Consider the following 18,570-nt stretch of genomic DNA (forward strand, 5'->3'; position numbering starts at 1 on the left):
TTGTACATACAAAATAAAATCTTGCTTTACTTTGAAGAATAAAGCTCAGAGTGTAATTAGCTTTTAAACACCAATTGAGGACATTAAACAAACATTTACTCTAGACCTACTATGTGCAAGACACTTGCTAGGTGTGATGGTGAGTAAAAAATAATCACCTAGTAAGATTAACAAGTTTCATTAAATAAATTTTTGAAAAAGCCATTAACAGAATCTCACTTCAAAACATAATTGCAAAGAATATTTTTATATGAAATTTCGAATAGTACTCCATGATATAGGTGCCGTGGTGGTTTTGCATCTATAAAGACACAATACTCATTTATGGTGACATATTAATAACAAAGCTAGTTTCAGAAACACTTCAGTATTTTAATCATACTAGCATAAATATATGGCTCATAATAAACTTTTAATGAAAAAGGTAAAAACTCTTGGGTACCAAATGAGCAAAACAAAAAACAGATTCCTCTATGTAAAAGAGGATATATCTGAAAGTCTGCACAGATCATAAGAGAGTGTCTTTTTGAGTTTTCCAACTAATTTATTTAGAAACAAGTTGATAGACTCCAATGAGGTTTAGCAGATGCAGGAATTCTAATTGCTTTTTGTTTAAAAAACTTAGTCGAAGAGCCAATATAGAATTTTACACCCTATGGAAGTCAAGCATCTGAGTTCAGGAAAGTGGATCTAGTCTCAGCATTATAGAAGTATACCTCATATGGATGTAGAAATTGACCTCAGTTTCTACACCACATTGTAGAAATTTATATATACCTTGACAATGGGTACAATAGACTAAATATAATATGCGCAAACAGAAGGCAAATAAAACTTTAATTTACAAAGGAGATAAACATGAACAGTACTAACCTCTGAAATGAATATGGTTTTAAATATTTCTTTCATAATGTCTACTTCTGTAAATAATTATGGAAAAGCAAATACAGTAATTTGGTGCCTACCTTAAAGAATAAAGAAAATTATCGGAAGATATATTACCCATAGAGCGAAAATACATCTTCCCATTACAGTAGGGTTAGAGGTTACATCATAAAATACTTTACTTGAGTTTTTTGTGGTTTGCCTCAGATGATTAGTTTGGAGAAACAGATGAGCTAGTACTGAGTTAGCTGCTGTTATGTGAAGCAATATTTAGAGACAACAGGGTTTCATTTTATCCTAGAGGTACTACATATACTTTTTTGAAGGATATTTTGAGAATATAAAATAACATTTTAGGGTAACATTTTACAATTGAAATTGTTCTTTTTCACAAAGTTATTTTGTAACTCCTATGGTTATTTTTATATTGCTATGTATTTTAAAAAGCATACTTGAACTGTAACAATTCTGCCAATGTAATTACAAGTTTTATCCATTTTGAGGAAGGAAAATTAGCATATTCAGCCAATTGTTACATATATAACTATATATATATATATGTATATATGTCTCACAAAGGACAAATACAACTTTCTCACTGCTATATTCCCCATATCCAAAACAGTCCCCAGTACACGGTAAATGTTGAATAAATATTTACTGAATGAATAATTAATTGCATATTTGAACTGTTTTACTGTTTTATACTGTCTGCTTTTCTTCCTTTTCACTTAACATTTTATAGAAATATACAAAATATTATACTTTAGATATATAAGAAAAAGTTTGATATCTGGTACAAGTTAAAATGAAAATGAGTTATTTACACTCATGTTTTTTCTTATAATTTTCATACTCAACATATGTTAAAATCAGTTTTAAATAATTTGAATTATATTTTGTGAACACTTACGTATACATCTTTAACAAAATTTGTTTCAGATACTATTGTTTATATACAGGCTGTTATGAAATAATACATTTTCCCTATTTTTAAAAATTTCTGAAACCTCTTACAAATGAAAAATTTTTTTTGTTTTGTTTAGGAAATAGCAAGTGTTTACTTACATTTGTTTTAAGTGTTAAACAATAGGGCAAGGTACCCATCCTTCTTTACATACAAATTAATTCCTTCACAAGAACTAAGCTCCAATGCATTAAAAATAAAACAAATGTATTTTTAAATAATTTAATGCATTAAGCCTTGGCTGCAGTGTTTGGGAGGGGAAGTTTCACATTGATTTTTAACTCAGAATTGCTCTATAGTAAGAGTCTGAACAGGACTTGGATATTGAGCTGGTATCCTTTGTAGAAGGGTGAAGATAAAATATATGGTTAAGATACACAAAACAGTATAGTTTTGTTTGAAGGCCGTTTTAGTTTCATAAATTTTTAAAGTAGTTAAAAAATATAATTATTATATATCCAGAAATGTATTAATTGTTGTCACATCCCAAAAAAGAATTCACATTATGTAGTCTTGTAGTCACCTTTTCTAAATGCACTATGTGAATTCTCATTGTTTTAGTGTACATTTCAATTGCCATTACTTTGTATATCTCAGCTTTTAAAACATCTGAATTTGCTATATATGCTCTCATTGCGCTGTATACCTATTATCACTCTTACACAGATTTCTAGCAATTAATTTGAAATAGAAAAACAGCCATGATACCTTTTCTAACCCCCCTTTATCAGAAGAACATTTAGAAGGCTTTTAAAGCCCAAACCATTATATTATCTTTTGGCGACCGACTAGGAGAACTTGGGTTCTCTATGCTTTAGCACTGTGAAAGTGCATCTTCCAGATCAGCACATTTATAATGCGAATTCCTGATAAAGAACCATTTTGTACCTGCAAGGTATTAATCAAAAGTCATGAATTCGCCTTTTAACTGGGCTTGTCATTTAAACAATCTATACATAATTCTGATTTCATGCGAAACTTTTCTAATTAGACATTTTTTGCTTAAACATCAATATTGGGCTTTACAGATGCATAAGGAATAGGGCGACAGTGGAAGATTTTAGTTTAAAAGTGCTCAGCATCCAGCTAATTAATCTATGCAGATAGGCCTAATCCATTTTCCATTTGTTTGTGAGGTGGGAGCTCTCATCTTTCTGCCACTTTTAAATGACCTCACATTTCCAAGTATAAATTTGGAGAAAAGACCCGAATCAGAGGAATCCTCCATCAAAACTGGACGCCACTGTCTGATGGCGTTAATTATGTTTTAGCGACTAGACTAGGAGGGCTAGAGTTCCTTCTTGCTTTTGGTGTAATACAAGTGCATTTTCCAGATCATCGTATTATATTGCTAATTCCTGATAAACCACCATTTGTCCTGCACACCGAGCTGAGGGACGCCTTGGCGTTCCCTCTCCGAGTGCAGCCCTAACCCAGGCTTTTGACCTTCAGCCTGGAATGCACTTTCGTTTGTCACTGGGGCCCACGTAGTGCGAAAATGGGCGGCAGACTTGGTAGGACTTCCAGCGGGTGAACTTTGGGAAGAGTCCAGGACGTGAATTTAATGGGTGGAGTGGCTGCGGCAGCACTGTGAAGTTAGCGCGGCCAACTGCAGGAAGCCATGCTTCATTACACCCTTCATGGTAGCTGGCACACTCGCCCCACCCTCGTTTTCCACGGGCCAGTCTTGGAGGAAAAGGCCAGCAGGTAGGTTCCCAGGGCACGGAGATGATGCCCCCGGGGAGTCCCCTCTGGCGATTCTGAGAAAACCCCTTCCCGGCCCTAGGCGTCCGCCTCCCCCGCCACCTCCCAAGCCTCTTCCCGACGCTCACACGCGGCCCGCGCCACCAGCGCTGCAGAGGGTGGCCTAACGTCCCCGCCCCCGCGTGCGCGCCCCCGCGCCCTCGCGTCAGCTCATTCCGGCCTCCGCGCGCCGCCGGCTCCCCTCGCGCCCACCCCCAGCACACCTCGGCGGCGGCGAGCGGCGCGGGGGAGGGGGACGGGGCCCCGGAGGTAGGCCAGGGGCAGCCGACCGGCCGCGGCGGCGCGCACGCAGGGCTAGCCTCGCCCGGGCCTCCTCCCTCACGCCGGCGGCAGGACGGGCGCGCACGCCGAGTGACGCTCGGAGGAGGAAGCACAGCCCCCTTCCCCTCCCTCGCTGCCCCGGGCCCAGCGGGAGCCCCCCCCAGTGCGCCTGTGCGGAGGCCTTCTTGATTATGTGTGCCCTCTCCGGGCGCCCGCGTTAGCGGCCGGGTGGAGGTGGGGAGGGAAGACGCGGAGGAGGAGGAGGCGGAGGAGGCGGTGGAGGGGAGGTGGGGGGAATCAGCAAGGACATGGCTCCTGACTCCTGTGCGGAACGTGAGTGACTGAGCGGCAAAGCCCGAGTGAGCGAGCGGTGGGCTGCTGGGCCGGGCGGGGGGCGCCGGGGCGGGCTCGGGGGGCTGTGTGGGGGGGAAGCACTAATCGGCTTGCATGTGTTTTTTAATGGTCCCCCCAACTCCCTCTTAGATGGTCTCTAGCGACCGGCCCGTGTCACTGGAGGACGAGGTCTCCCATAGTATGAAGGAGATGATTGGAGGCTGTTGCGTTTGCTCAGACGAGAGAGGCTGGGCCGAGAACCCGCTGGTTTATTGCGACGGGCACGGCTGCAGCGTCGCGGTGCATCAAGGTAAACACCCAACCGCCCGCCGGGGCGCGCCCGCCTGCGCCCAACGGTCACCGCCGCCCCCACCTGGGCCGCAACCGCCGGCGCCCCCGCCCCGTGCCGCGGCCGCGGGAGGGACGCGGAGGGTCCGCGGCGGGGCGCTGGGGGTGTGGGCCGCGCATGTGGGAGAAAGTGCGTGTGGCCCGGACTGTCATGTGATTCCGCTCTCACTCTCTCAAGTGTCATTCGGCCGCCGCCTGCGCCCGGGGCCGGGGGCTGCTGACTCGGCGGGGCGGGGCAGGGCGGCGGCCGCGCCCTCGAGATCCGGGCCGGGGTGGGGGCGGGGACGGGGGCGGGGGCGGTGCGCGCTCCTCCCGGGGTTCCCGGGGCCTTGGGGGTGGGTTTGGGAGAGTGGAGCGCCCTCCTCTTCCCTGGCCTGCAGCCGCCTGTCTGCCGCAGTGTTTGGAGATTTCCTGTGGCGTGGAGACGGGCTCGGGAACGCGGCGCCAGGGCGGGGAGGCTGGGGGTCGCCTTGCCTCTTTAGATGGGGAGGGATGGGGGCCCGTTGCACCTCGAGCCAGAAGGCTCGGGCCCTACCGCCGCCGCCCGGTAGCTGTCTGCGGAGGAGATGGCGGAGTCCGTTGCTGACCGTGGGGGAGTGGCGGGGCTGCTGCAGCGCCCGTGGGGTGGCCGCGGCAGGCCACCACCAGCCTAGGTGGCTGAAGAGAAGAGGTGGCGGTGCCAAGTCACTTTTGGGGAGCCTCTTAGTTTATTTCTGGTTGTTAACAATTGATGAGGTTTTTGGATATACAAGAAGGCCGAAGACACTAGTAAGATACTTTTCTGGCCTTTGAAGTGGCCGACTTTTCCCCATTTCACGTGGTAAGGAATCCAGGACAAAACAGTCTACATTATTTTTTGGTGGCTCCATGTCCCTTCGCATTTCTGAATCTGGCATTAAGCGATGCATATGTTTTTAGTAGTCTGTTGGAAAGGACTACCACCAAAGGGGAGACAAAAATTTGAACATGTGCTAAAGTGCATTTTGTAGAGAAGCGAATGTCACACTTGGGAAGGGAGACTTAGATGCAGTGGTGATGATTCTGAGGTAGTGAACTTACTCTGAGAATGCTGTTTATTCCCAGACTTTTATTTTTTTACTTTTTATTTTGTTGAGACGGAGTCTTGCTCTGTCACCCAGGCTGTAGTGCAGTGGTGCCATCTCAGCTTACTGCAACCTCTGCCTCCTGGGTTCAAGCGATTGATTCTCCTGCCTCAGCTTTCCGAGTAGCTGGGATAACAAGCACACCCTAGCACACCCGCTAATTTCTTGTATTTTTTAGTAGAGACGGGGTTTCGCCATGTTGGCTAGGCTGGTCTCAAATTCCTGACCTCAGGTGATCTTTTTGCCTCCTCGGCCTCCCAAAGTGCTGGGATTACCCGCGTCAGCCACTGCGCCTGGCCCTAGACTTTTAAAGAAGAGCCAAGTTGCATGTCTTGCTTTTTTAGGGAGTGAAATACAATGCGTGTCAAACCAGATACTGATTTTAAGGTCATCCCGTGTTCATTGGCATTTTGAAGGCTATTTCTTATGAATTGGATGATAAACTATCAAAATTGATAGTAATTTCTATGTCGCAATATAGAAAATTTTTATTTAAATCTTAAATTTTCTTTCCTAGAAGTACACCTGAATAAAGTTTTTGGGCAATGATGCTGTGTTTTGGATACCTATGCTGTGTTTTTTGACGGATAGACCATTTATAGTGAGACACATGTTACTAATTCTTTTTTTTTTTGAGACAGGGTCTCACTTTGTTGCTCAGGCTGGCATGCAGGGTGCTATTACAGCTCACTGCAGCCTTGACCTTCCAAGCCATCTTCCCACTTCAGCCTTCCCAGTAGCTGGGACCACAGGCCTGGACAACCATATCGGGCTAATTTTGTATTTTTGGTTGAGATGGGATTTCACCAGGTTGCCCGGGTTGGTCTTGACTTTTTTTTTTTTGAGACGGAGTTTTGCTCTTGTTGCTCAGGCCGGAGTGCAATGGTGCCATCTCGGCTCACTGCAGCCTCTGCATCCCAGGTTCAAGTGATTCTCCTACCTCAGCCTCCCGAGTAGCTGGGATTGCAGGCATGGACCACCACGCCCAGCTAATTTTTGTATTTTTTTTAGTAGAGATGGCGTTTCTCCATGTTGGTCAGGCTGGTCTTGAACCCCTGACCTCAGGGTGATCTGCCTGCCTTGGTCTTCCAAAGTGCTGGGATTACAGGTGTGAGTCATTGCGCCTGGCCTGGTCTCGAACTTTTGAGCTCAAGGGATCTGCCCGCCTTAGCCTCATAAAGTGCTGGGATTACAGGCATGAGCTGCCTTGCCTGGTCCTACAAATGTTTAACTGGAAGTAGAAGTTTAGCTTTTGGAGTTTTAAAAAGTTTTTTTTTTTTTTTGACGGAGTCTTGCTCTGTCACCCAGGCTGGAGTGCAGTGGCACGATCTTGGCTCACTGCAGCCTCTACCTCCCAGGTTCAAGCAATTCTCCTGCCTCAGCCTCCCGAGTAGCTGGGATTACAGGCATACACCACCAAACCCCGCTAATTTTTTAGTAGAGACGGTGTTTCACGGTGTTTCACCGTGTTAGCCAGGATGGTCTCGATCTCCTGACCTTATGATCCGCCCGCCTCGGCCTCCCAGCGTGCTGGGATTACAAGCGTGAGCCAACGCGCCCGGCCTGGAGTTTTAAAAAGTTATACTGAATTTATATTCTGCCGTGATTGTACAGTGGGTAGTACTCTGCTTTGTGAATTTATGTTCTTTCTTTCTTTATATATTTTTTTGAGGCGGAGACTCCCTCTGTCGCCCAGGCTGGAATGCAGTGGGGCAATCTTGGCTCACTGCAGCCTCTACCTCCTGGGTTCAAGTGATTCTCCTGCCTCAGCCTCCTGAGTAGCTGGGACTACAGGCACTGCCACCACACCTGGCTAATTTTTTCCTATTTCTTTTTTGAGATGGAGTTTTGCTCTTGTTGTCCAGGCTGGAGTGCAGTGGCGTGATCTCAGCTCAATGAATCCTTCGCCTTCCAAGTTCAAGTGATTCTCCTGTCTCAGCCTCCCAAGTAGCTGGGGTTACAGGCGTCTGCCACCATGCCCAGCTAATTTTTTATTTTTATTTTTAGTAGAGATGGGGTTTCACCATGTTGGCCAGGCTGGTCTGGAACTCCTGACCTCAGGTGATCCTCCTGCCTCGGCCTCCCAAAGTGCTGGGATTACAGGCATGAGCCACCGTGCCCGACCTGAATTTATATTCTTTAAATGCTTTCCAATATTTAAGATATTTTCATATTTCTGCCTAGTGAGCTCATGCAAAAGTTTACTTGGTTATTAGTGTTTTTAGAGTTTTAGAAAATTTTCAGTTTTGAGCTAATTATTAACTTTAAAAACCAATTTGAAAACAAGACTGTGATTAGATATGTGATGTATACTTAAATCATCTGGAGCATTCACATCATTATGTATTTAGAAATGAACATACCTTTTTTTTTTTTTTTTTTTTTTGAGATAGGATCTCCCTCTGTTGCCCAGGCTGGAGCACAGTGGTGTGATTATGGCTCACTGCAGCCTTGATTTCCCAGGCTCAAGTCAGCCTCCTGAGTAGCTGGGACTGAAGGCACATGCCACCGTGCCCAGCTAATTTTTTTTTTTTCTTTTTTTTTTTTAATTTGGGACGGAGTTTCACTCTTACTGCCCAGGCTGGAGTGCAATGGTGCGATCTTACCTCACTGCAACCTCTGCCTCCCAGGTTCAAGCGATTCTCCTGCCTCAGCCTCCTGAGTAGTAGGATTACAGGCATGTGCCACCATGCCCAGCTAGTTTTGTATTTTTAGTAGGGACAGGGTTTCTTCATGTTGGTCAGGCTGGTCTTGAACTCCCAACCTCAGGTGATCCGCCTGACTCAGCCTCCCAAAGTGCTGGGATTATAGGTGTCAGCCACTGCGCCTGGCCTAATTAAAAAAAAATTTTTTTTGTGGAGATGGAGTCTCACTGTATTGCCTAGACTGTTCTGGAACTCCTGGGCTCCAGCAGCCCTCCCAACTTGACCTCCCAAAATGCTGACATTACAGGCATGAACCATTGCACCCAGCCTTGATTTATTTAGATGAGGTAACACAAAAGAGTTGCATTTAAAATTTTTACTTTTTAATTAAGTAAGCTTTATATGTGATAAATAGGATGTGAACTGTTTTACTTCTCTGTAAAGAGGTAGTTTACTTGAATAGTGACAGGTGGATTAATAGGGCCTTGAAAGGGTATTTGATTTTTCCATAGTTCTTCGAATCTTAACATTTTAACACATTTCATTTTTCAACAGCTTGCTATGGCATTGTTCAAGTACCCACTGGACCATGGTTTTGCAGGAAATGTGAATCTCAGGAGAGAGCAGCCAGAGTGGTAAGGACTATTTATCAAAAACATTAAACTTTAGTGAGTAGCTTAGGAAATTAGGAACTGCACTCCTGTTGTGGTTTGTGGGGTTGTCAGTCATTTCTTCAAATACCATAATGTAAGAGATAATTTAGGCCAAATACTGACTTGGAGTATTAAACAGATTTTGTAAAACTGAAAAACAAATGGAATCAAGTGAGTATATTTTGGATACTTTGAAAACAAAAATACATAGTCATATTTGGGCTTTGTTAACTAGTTACAGAATCAAGAAAGCTTGAAGAAGTTTGAAGGTTACACTGGCTAGTCATAGTTAAAATATAATGGAAATAGAAACATAAGAAAGTTACATTGATAATTCTGTTAGGTTTTGTGTAATGGGAAAAATACCAATAATTTTAGTGACTATCATATTCCTTTTACTACATCTTTGGGTGTATAGTTTAACTTTGAATACTCACTGATTTCAGGCATTCAGTCCCTTTGGCAAACCAACATAAAAAAAAATATGTATTTTTTTACTTGGGTGGTTACCTTATTTCAGAACTTTTCTAAACCTCTTATAAGAATGAATGAGGTGCTGGGTGCAGTGGTTCACACCTGTAATCCCAGCACTTTGGGAGGCCGAGGCGGGAGTATCTCAAGGTCAAAAGATGGAGACCACCCTGGCCAACATGGTGAAACCCCATCTCTACCACAAATACAAAAATTAGCTGGGCTTGGCACGCACCTGTAGTCCCAGCTACTTAGGAGGCTGAAGCAGGAGAATTGCTTGAACCCCGGAGGTAGAGGTTGCAGTGAGCTGAGATGGCACCATTGCACTCCAGCTTGGGCAATAAGAGCGAAACTCCGTCTCAAAAAAAAAAAAATTACAAACATTAGCTGAGCGTGGTGTCACGTGCCTATAATCCCAGCTATTTGGGAGGCTGAGGCAGGAGAATGGCGTGATCCTGGGAGGCAGAGGTTGCAGTGAGCTGAGATCATGCCATTGCACTCCAACCTGGGTGACAGAGCAAGACTCTCAGGAAAGGAAAAAAAAAACAGAAAGGAGGTAGGCCGGGCGCAGTGACTCACACCTGTAATCCCAGCACTTTGGGAAGTCGAGGCAGGAGGATTGCTTGAGTCCAGGAGTTTGAAACCAGCCTGGTCAGCTTAGTCTCTACAAAAGAAAAATTTTTTAAATTAGTTGGGGCTGGGCACAGTGGCTCATGCCTGTAATTCCAGCACTTTGGGAGGCTGAGGTGGGCGGATTACTTGAGGTCAGAAGTTTGAGACCAGCCTGGCTGACATGGTGAAACCCCATCTCTGCTAAAAATACAAAAAATTAACTGGATGTGGCAGCGTGTGCCTGTAGTGTAGCTACTCTGGGGGCTAAGACAGGAGAATCGCTTGAACGAGGGAGCCAGAGGTTGCAGTGAGCCAAGATTGTGCCACTGCACTCCAGCCTGCACTTCAAACAGTGAGACTGTTTCAAAAAAAAAAAAAAATTAGTTGGGCGTGGTGGCTTGCACCTGTAGTCCCAGCTACTCTGGAAGCTGAGACAGGAGGATTGCTTGAACCTGGGAGGTCGAGGCTGCAGTGAACCATGACTCCAGCCTGGGTGACAGAGTGAGAGAGTGTCTCACAAAAAACACAGTGAGGGAGGTATATTTATCCTTTGTGTCCACAAGCATTTTTCCCATTTGGATTTCTGAAAATATCAGAAATAGATTTTATTTTCATTAGTTATGCAAACCTACCATTTAAAATGTGATAGTTCCTTTTTTAAATCTTATTACATTTATTGATTTATTATTTATTCCAAGACATCTTGTTATAGTAAACTCCTTTCCCTTGGTGTTGATTATGGAATTAGACTGAAGGTAGAAAACAAACATTTCAGCTTCCTTACCTAGGCATATAGCAAAAGCAGAAGCTTTTGTGTTTGCCTGGGCAATTTTTGACCAGTAGAAATAATGGGCTGGGTGCTGTGGCTCATGCCTGTAATCCTTGCACTGTGGGAGGCCAAAGTGGGTGGATCACCTGAGGTCAGGAGTTTGAGACCAGCCTGAGCAACATGGTGAAACCCCACCTCTACTAAAAATACAAAAATTAGCTGGGTGTGGTGGTGTGCACCTGTAATGCCAGCCACTTGGGAGACTGAGGCAGGAGAATCGCTTGGACCTGGGAGGCAGAGGTTCCAGTGAGCTGAGGTTGCGCCACTGCACTCCAGCCTGGGCGACAGGGCGAGACTTGTCTCACAAAAAAATGAAGAAATAATGGTTGAGTAGCCTATAAAAATGTGTTGAGTCTCAGAGCTATTTTTATTTTATTATTTTGAGACAGTCTTGCTCTGTTCCCCAGGCTGGAGTGGAGTGGCGCAATCATTGCTCACTGCAGCCTTGAAGTCCTGAGCTCAAGAGATCCTCCTGCCTCAGCTTCCTGAGTAGCTGGGACTTACAGGCCTGCAGCACTTAACACCTAGCTAATTATTTTATTTTATTTTTAAGACAGTCTCACTCTGTCGCCCTGGCTGGAGTGAAGTAGCGCCATCTCCGCTCACTGCAACCTCTGCCTCCTGGATTCAAATGATTCTCCTGCCTCAGCCTCCCATGTATCTGGGACTACAGACATGTGCCACCACACCCAGCTAAATTTTGTACTTTTAGTAGAGATGGGGTTTCACCATGTTGACCAGGCTGGTCTCGAACTCCTGACCTCAGGTGATCTGCCTGCTTTGGCCTCCCAAAGTGCTGGGATTATGGGCGTGAGCTACCATGCCCGGCCTGAATTTTACTAGAAATGAGATCTTGCTTTGTTGACCAGCCTGGTCTCGAATTCCTGAGCTCAAGCAGTCCTCCTACCTCAGCCTCCCAAAGTGGTGGGATTACAGGTGTGAGCATCTGTGCCTGGCCAGAGCAATTTTTTTTTTTTTTTTGAGACGGAGTCTCGCTCTGTCGCCCAGGCTGGAGTGCAGTGGCGCCATCTCAGCTCACTGCAAGCTCCACCTTTTGGGTTCACGCCATTCTCCTGCCTCAGCCTCCCTAGTAGCTGGGACTACAGGCGCCTGCCACTGCACCCAGCTAATTTTTTGTACTTTTAGTAGAGACGGGGTTTCACTGTGGTCTCGATCTCCTGACCTCGTGATCCGCCCGCCTCGGCCTCCCAAAGTGCTGGGATTACAGGTGTGAGCCACCGTGCCCAGCCCCAGAGCAATTTTTTTATAGTTCTGATGATATGTTTTGGTTGTGTGTGAGAATGCACTTTAATAGAATTACAGCTGTTATTCTAGTGTGATTTAGCAAATGGAGGATAAAATCAATCATAGAAAGTTTGGGACTTGGTGAAATCTTTATAGAGCTACTCTTTGACTTTTTTTTCTTTGTATCATGTTACGGTTTGTGGTGAATAGGTCACTATGCAGTGGAACCTATGGTTTATTAGTAAACACTGACAATGAGATGAGGCTGTTCCAGGGGGTGTCACAGTAGATTGAAGGCTGGAAAAGATAAGAAAATAAGGTGGGTATTCAGAGAGAGAAGATAATGAATAGGGAGTGTCAGAATGCCAGCATCCTTTGCCTCAAATGCCACTTGTTAGTGCTTCTACTCTTTTATTCTCTCTAAAGACATGGTCAAAGTGTCAGTGTGAATAAGGTAGTTATCTTAAAAGGTGTATTAGGGCTGGGCGCGGTGGCTCAAGCCTGTAGTCCCAGCACTTTGGGAGGCTCAGGTAGGCGGATCACATGAGGTCAGGAGTTCGAGACCAGCCTGGCTAATATGGTAAAACCCCATTTCTACTGAAAATACAAAAAATTAGCCGGGCGTGGTAGCGAGCGCCTGTAATCAATCCCAGCTACTCGGGAGACTGAAGCAGGAGATTCACCCGAACCCAGGAGGCAGAGGTTGCAGTGAGCTGAGATTGCGCCATTGCACTCCAGCTTGGGCAATGAGCGAAACTCTGTCTCAAAAAAAAAAAAAAAATTATATTAGATGCTGCTGGGTGCAGTGGCTTGCGCCTGTAATCCCAGTGCTTTGAGAGGCCAAGGTGAGAGGATCACACCTGAGTTGGAGATCAGGCCACAAGTTGGAGATCAGCCTGGGCAACATAGTGAGACCTTATCTCTACAAAAAGAAAAAGAAATTAACCACGTGTGGTGGTGTACTTGTCGTCCTAGCTATGTGGGAGGCTGAGGCAGGAGGATCCATTGAGCCCGTGAGTTTGAGGTTGCAATAAGCTATAATCACACTACTGCACACTAGTCCAGGTGACAAAGTGAAACCCTGTCTCTTTAAGAAAAAAGTTTTTTGCAGGGGGGCATTTTATTTTAACATCATTTGGTGGGATGTGGGTGACATTAAGGTTTTTTTTGTTTTTGTTTTTTTGAGACGGAATTTCGCTCTGTTGCCCAGGCTAGAGTGCAATGGTGCGATCTCGGCTCACTGCAACATCCGCCTCCCGGGTTCAAGTGATTCTCCTGCCTCAGCCTCCAGATTAGCTAGGATTACAGACACCATGCCCGGCTAGTTTTTTATTTTTGTTTTTGTTTTTTGAGATGGAGTTTCGCTCTTGTTGCCTAGGCTAGAGTGCAATGGCACGATCTCGGCTCACCACAACCTCCACCTCCTGTATTCAAGCGATTTTCCTGCCTCAGTCTCCCCAGTAGCTGGGGTTACAGACATGTGTCACCATGCCCGGCTGATTTTTGTATTTTTAGTAGAGACAGGGCTTCTCTATTTTGGACAGGCTGGTCTCAAACTCTTGACCTCAGGTGATCCACCTGCCTCAGCCTCCCAAAGTGCTGGGATTACAGGCGTGAGCCATGTTGCCTGACCAAGGATTTTTAAAGAAGAGGCAAAAGCATAACCTTTTTAAAATTATATTTAAAAATATATATATATATTTTTGGAGACGGAGTTTAGTTCTTGTTGCCCACGCTTGGAGTGCAGTGGTGTCATCTTGGCTCACTGCAACCTCCGCCTCCTGGGTTCAAGCGATTCTCCTCCCTCAGCCTCCGGAGTAGCTGGGATTACAGGTGTGTGCCACCACGCCCAGCTAAGTTTTGTATTTTTAGTAGAGATGGGGTTTCTTCATGTTGGTCAGGCTGATCTCGAACTCCTGATCTCGGGTGATTTGCCCACCTCGGCCTCCCAAAGTGCTGGGATTACCATTGTGAGCCACTATGCCCGATCTGTAGTGTATAATTATGAAAGGCAGGGTCCTTTGTAAGAAACAGATAAGCAAAGAAAGGCCATTGTATTATAAGGACACAGGAGCCAAGAACCCTAACATGGAAATGTATTTCATTCAGAAAGGGAATTGAATTAGTCTTATGAAATTTTTTCTACTTTTGTCTGCATGCCTGCTTCCATTCTTTTCTTTCTGCAGATTTACTGTGCTACTTGTTTCAAAATGAGTAGCTAACTTTTTGAGTGTTTACTGTGTGCCACATACTGTGCTAAATGTTTTATGCCTGTTACTTCATTTAAGCATCCTATCACATCTATGAGGTGGATGTTATTCTTATTTTATGGGTAAGGATACTATAGTTTTAAGAGAAATAGATGTTTTATGACAGTCTGGGATGTGATTAAGCTCTTAACCACTGTGTTACCTCTTAACCACCATGTTGCCTCCTATGGTGAAAGATGACGATACCTCAGCTCCTGATATTTTCCATCTCCTGTCTCAAAAGCGAGTAAATTCAGTCCCAATCTCATGTTCCTTTGAGAAAACAGTAAAACAAAAGCCCAACTTTGGTTTGGCTTGGATGAGATACCTAGCACTGGACCGTTTTGCTATGGTGAGACAATAGGGTCAAGTTGTTCAGACACAGGAAGAACTCTCTGGACTGGGGATAGCTCACTTCTCAGGGAAGGGGGATTATGACCTGGCAGTACCCTGACGGATACTGAACAGTAAAGATTCAGAAAAGTAAAGGAGCATTTTCAGAAAATTTAGGTACTATATAGAATGAACTTGAAAGGGAAGGTTAGAGATGGACTTAGGATGCTATTACTATAAAGATGTGGGAATACAAAAGGAGCAGAAAAGAAGGGAGCATTTTGAAGTGTGAAATGACAGAAATGGATGTTAGGTAAAGGGAAGGGAATAATCAAAGATGATTCTTAGATATCAAGGTGCTCACTCATTAATGGTGATACCATTAATAAATATTAGAGCAGTTGTAGTAGAGGAAGGAGAGCAAGTGAAGAGTAAAGAAAGACCTGTTTTGGGCATGTTGGTTTTGACGCTGCTAAGATTTTTGTATTGGAGGCCAGGCGCGGTGTCTTATGCCTGTAATCCCAGCACTTTGGGAGGCCGAGGCGGGCGGATCACCTGAGATCGGGAGTTTGAGACCAGCCTGACCAACATGGAGAAACTCCGTCTCTACTAAAAATACAAAATTAGCCAGGTGTGGTGGCACATTCCTGTAATCCCAGCTACTAGGGAGCCTGAGGCAGGAGAATTGCTTGAACCTGGGAGATGGAGGTTGCAGTGAGCCGAGATCGCGCTGTTGCACTCCAGCCTGGGCAACAAGAGTGAAGCTCCATCTCAAAAAAAAAAAAAAAAAAAGAGATTTTTGTATTGGAAATTTAGGATACAGTTACAGAGTGAAGTCAGAGTTGAAGCTGCAAAGAGGGAAAACTGGGAACCACATGCCTTTTTTTTTTTTTGCTAGAGAAGAGAAATGTTCACATTTGGGAGAATAAGAGAACTGATTACCAAGGATTGATAGTGAACTGTCAGGAAAAGAACCTAAAAAGTACAGTCGCCACAGAGACAACTAGGTGTTCAGGAAAGAAAAGTTGATAGTGACAGTACTGCCAGGAACGCTGAAGGACAAAGAAAAGTTTTTGAGACAGCTAATACAGCTTCCTGGTTGGGTAGAACCCTGGTTGTAGGGCGTGGAAGATAGAGGATTTGATTGTTGTGTGGAAAGTATAAGGAAAGAGAAAAATTAAAGGAGATGAGGTTGAGGAAAGTTTGGTTTTTAAGGGAAGTTCTTTGTAGATAGACATTCATTATTTAGAAAAAGCACCCTGTCTCCCAAAAGAAAAAAATTAAACACACTTTCTCATGACTATTTTTGTATGTATGTATTTAGAGACAGGGTCTCGCTTTTTGCCCACGCTGGAATCAGTGGTGCGATTTTAGTTGACTGCAACATCGAACTCTGGGGCTCAAGGAATCCTCTCACTTCAGTCTCCTGAGTAGCTAGGACTGTAGACGCATACCACTATGTCCAGCTAATTTTAAAATTTTTGGTAAAGATAAGGTCTTGTTATGTTGCCCAGGCTGGTCTTGAACACCTGGCTTTAAGAGATCCTCCCGTGTTGTCCTCCTAAAGTGTTGGGATTTCAGGCGTGAGCCACCATGCCTGGCCTATTTTTTATTTAGTGAGCATTTGTTCTGAATTACTGCAGGCTGAAGTGACTTACTAGAAATTTTATCTACTTAAGTAATTTTGATGAGATACAGAAGAATTTTTAAAAATTAAATTTAATTAATTTTTTTGAGACAGTCTTGCTCCATCCCCCAGGCTGGAGTGCAGTGGTATGATCTCGGCTCGCTGCAACCTCTGCCTCCTGGGTTCCAGTGATTCTTGTGTTTCAGCCTCCTGAATAGCTGGGTTTACAGGCATGTGCCACGATGCTTGTCTAGTTTTTGTATTTTTAGTAGAAACTGGGTTTCACAATGTTGCTCAGGCTGGTCTCGAACTCCTGGGCTCTAGTAGTCCCTCCTGCCTTGGTCTCCCAAAGTGCTGAGATTACAGGTGTGAGTGACCGTATCTGGCCAGAGAGGACATTTTAGATTGTAAATATTCTACTTTGCTTTTTTTTTTTTTTTTTTTTTTTTGAGATAGAGTCTCACACTGTGGCCCAGGCTGGAGTGTAGTGGTGTGATCTCTGCTCACTGCAACCTCCGCCTTTCAGGTTCATGCGATTCTCCTGCCTCAGCCTCCTGAGTAGCTGAGACTACAGGCATGCCCCACCACTCCTGGCTAATTTTTTTTTTCTTTTTTTTTTTTTTTGAGACAGGGTCTATGTTGCCCAGGCTGGAGTGCAGTGGCGCAATCTGAGCTCACTGCAACCTCTGCCTCCTGGGTTCAAGCGATTCTGCTGCCTCAGCCTCCCGAGTAGCTGGGCTTGCAGGTGCCCGCCACTGTGCCTGGCAATTTTTTTTTTTTGAGATGGAGTTTCGCTCTTGCCCAGGCTGGAGTGTAATGGTGCAATCTTGGCTCACCACAACCTCCGCTTCCCGAGTTCAAGCGATTGTCTTGCCTCAGCCTCCCGAGTAGCTGGGATTACAGGCATGTGCCACCACACCTGGCTGATTTTGTGTAGTAGAGATGGGGTTTCTCCATGTTGGTCAGGCTGGTCTCAAACTCCCGACTTCAGGTGATCCACGTGCCTCAGCCTCCCAAAGTCCTGGGATTACAGGCGTGAACTCCCATGCCCAGCCCTACTCCTGGCTAATTTTTGTATTTTTAGTAGAAATAGGGTTTTACCATGTTGGCTAGGCTGGTCTCGAACTCCTGACCTCAGGTAATCCTCCTGCCTTGGCCTCCCAAAGTGCTGTGATTACAGGTGTGAGCCACCCCGCCCGACCCCTTCATTCTTTTATTTTTTTAATTCTCTGCTGATTTGGTGGTCATATGCTCTATTTCTTTTATTTTAGTAATTGCACTTAAAGTTTTAACATGCATACTTAATGTTTTTCTGAGTCTTAATATCTGTACTCCCTTTGAACAAAACAAAGGTCCTTGGGACGCCTTGATTCCTTTGGTTGTTTTTCCCTCGCACAATCTATGTTATTGTTGTCTTTATTACTCTGCTGTTTTTTTGTTTGTTTGTTTGTTTGTTTTAAGATAGAGTCTCACTGTGTTGCCCAGGCTGGTCTGGAACTCTTGGGCTCATGTGATCCTCTCACCTTAGCCTTCTAAGTAGCTGGAATTACTCCATCTGTTTTTTTCTTTTTTTTTTTTGGTGATGGAGTCTCACTGTCGTCCAGGCTGGAGTGCAGTGGTGTGATCTCGGCTCACTGCAACCTCCGCCTTTCATGTTCAAGTGATTCTCGTGGGTTCAAGCGATTCTCATGCCTCAGCCTCTTGAGTAGCTGGGACTACAGGCACATGCCACCTTGTCTGGCTAATTTTTGTATTTTTAGTAGAGACGGGGTTTCACCATGTTGGCCAGGTTTTTCTTGAACTCCTGACCTCAGGTAATGTTCCTGCTTCCACCTCCCAAAGTGTTGGTATTACAGGCGTGAGCCCCTGTGCGTCTTATTTTGAATCTTCTAAATAATTGTGTGTTTTAAAAAAATAGTTATTTATAATTAGGTTTAATATTACTGATGTTTTTGTTCAATCTAGCCTTTTATTTTCCTTGTTTGTGGGTTCATTTTTTTTCCTTTGAAGGTTTTGGTATTTTTTTCTCAGGGTCTGAGGCTAGTAAGTAATAAGTAAGAAAGCTATATTAGTCTTTTTGTGTCTACGAATTTCATTATTTTGCTCTCTTGGAAGCTAGTTTGAATCCTTTGAGAATAGCTATTTTCCTGTAACTAAAGATTTTATTCTAGTTTGTCTTCTGGTATCTGTTGGTTGATAAACAATCTTTTGAGTTTGTTTATCCTGTTTGAGACTTGGTCTGCTT

The 18,570-nt window shown here is 44.6% G+C and overlaps 1 protein-coding gene across 24 annotated transcripts in view; it reads left to right on the top strand.

Moving 5' to 3' along the window:
- Positions 1-18,570, top strand: part of MLLT10 (MLLT10 histone lysine methyltransferase DOT1L cofactor) — a 225,987-nt gene that overhangs the window by 5,630 nt on the left and 201,787 nt on the right. For 4 of the 24 annotated variants that reach the window (XM_054437312.2, XM_054437314.2, XM_054437322.2 and 1 more), the window contains exons 1-3: positions 3,909-4,236; positions 4,361-4,520; positions 8,862-8,941. In XM_054437312.2, coding sequence (XP_054293287.1) covers positions 4,361-4,520; positions 8,862-8,941 — 240 coding nt within the window. In that variant the 5' untranslated portion in view covers positions 3,909-4,236. Of the gene's footprint in view, positions 1-3,403; positions 3,560-3,907; positions 4,237-4,360; positions 4,521-8,861; positions 8,942-18,570 lie in introns of those variants that run through there. The other 20 variants (XM_054437315.2, XM_054437317.2, XM_054437324.2 and 17 more) reach the window with 14 other exon arrangements.

Source organism: Pongo pygmaeus, chromosome 8 (genome assembly GCF_028885625.2).
Source record: "Pongo pygmaeus isolate AG05252 chromosome 8, NHGRI_mPonPyg2-v2.0_pri, whole genome shotgun sequence".
Lineage (NCBI taxonomy): Eukaryota > Metazoa > Chordata > Mammalia > Primates > Hominidae > Pongo > Pongo pygmaeus.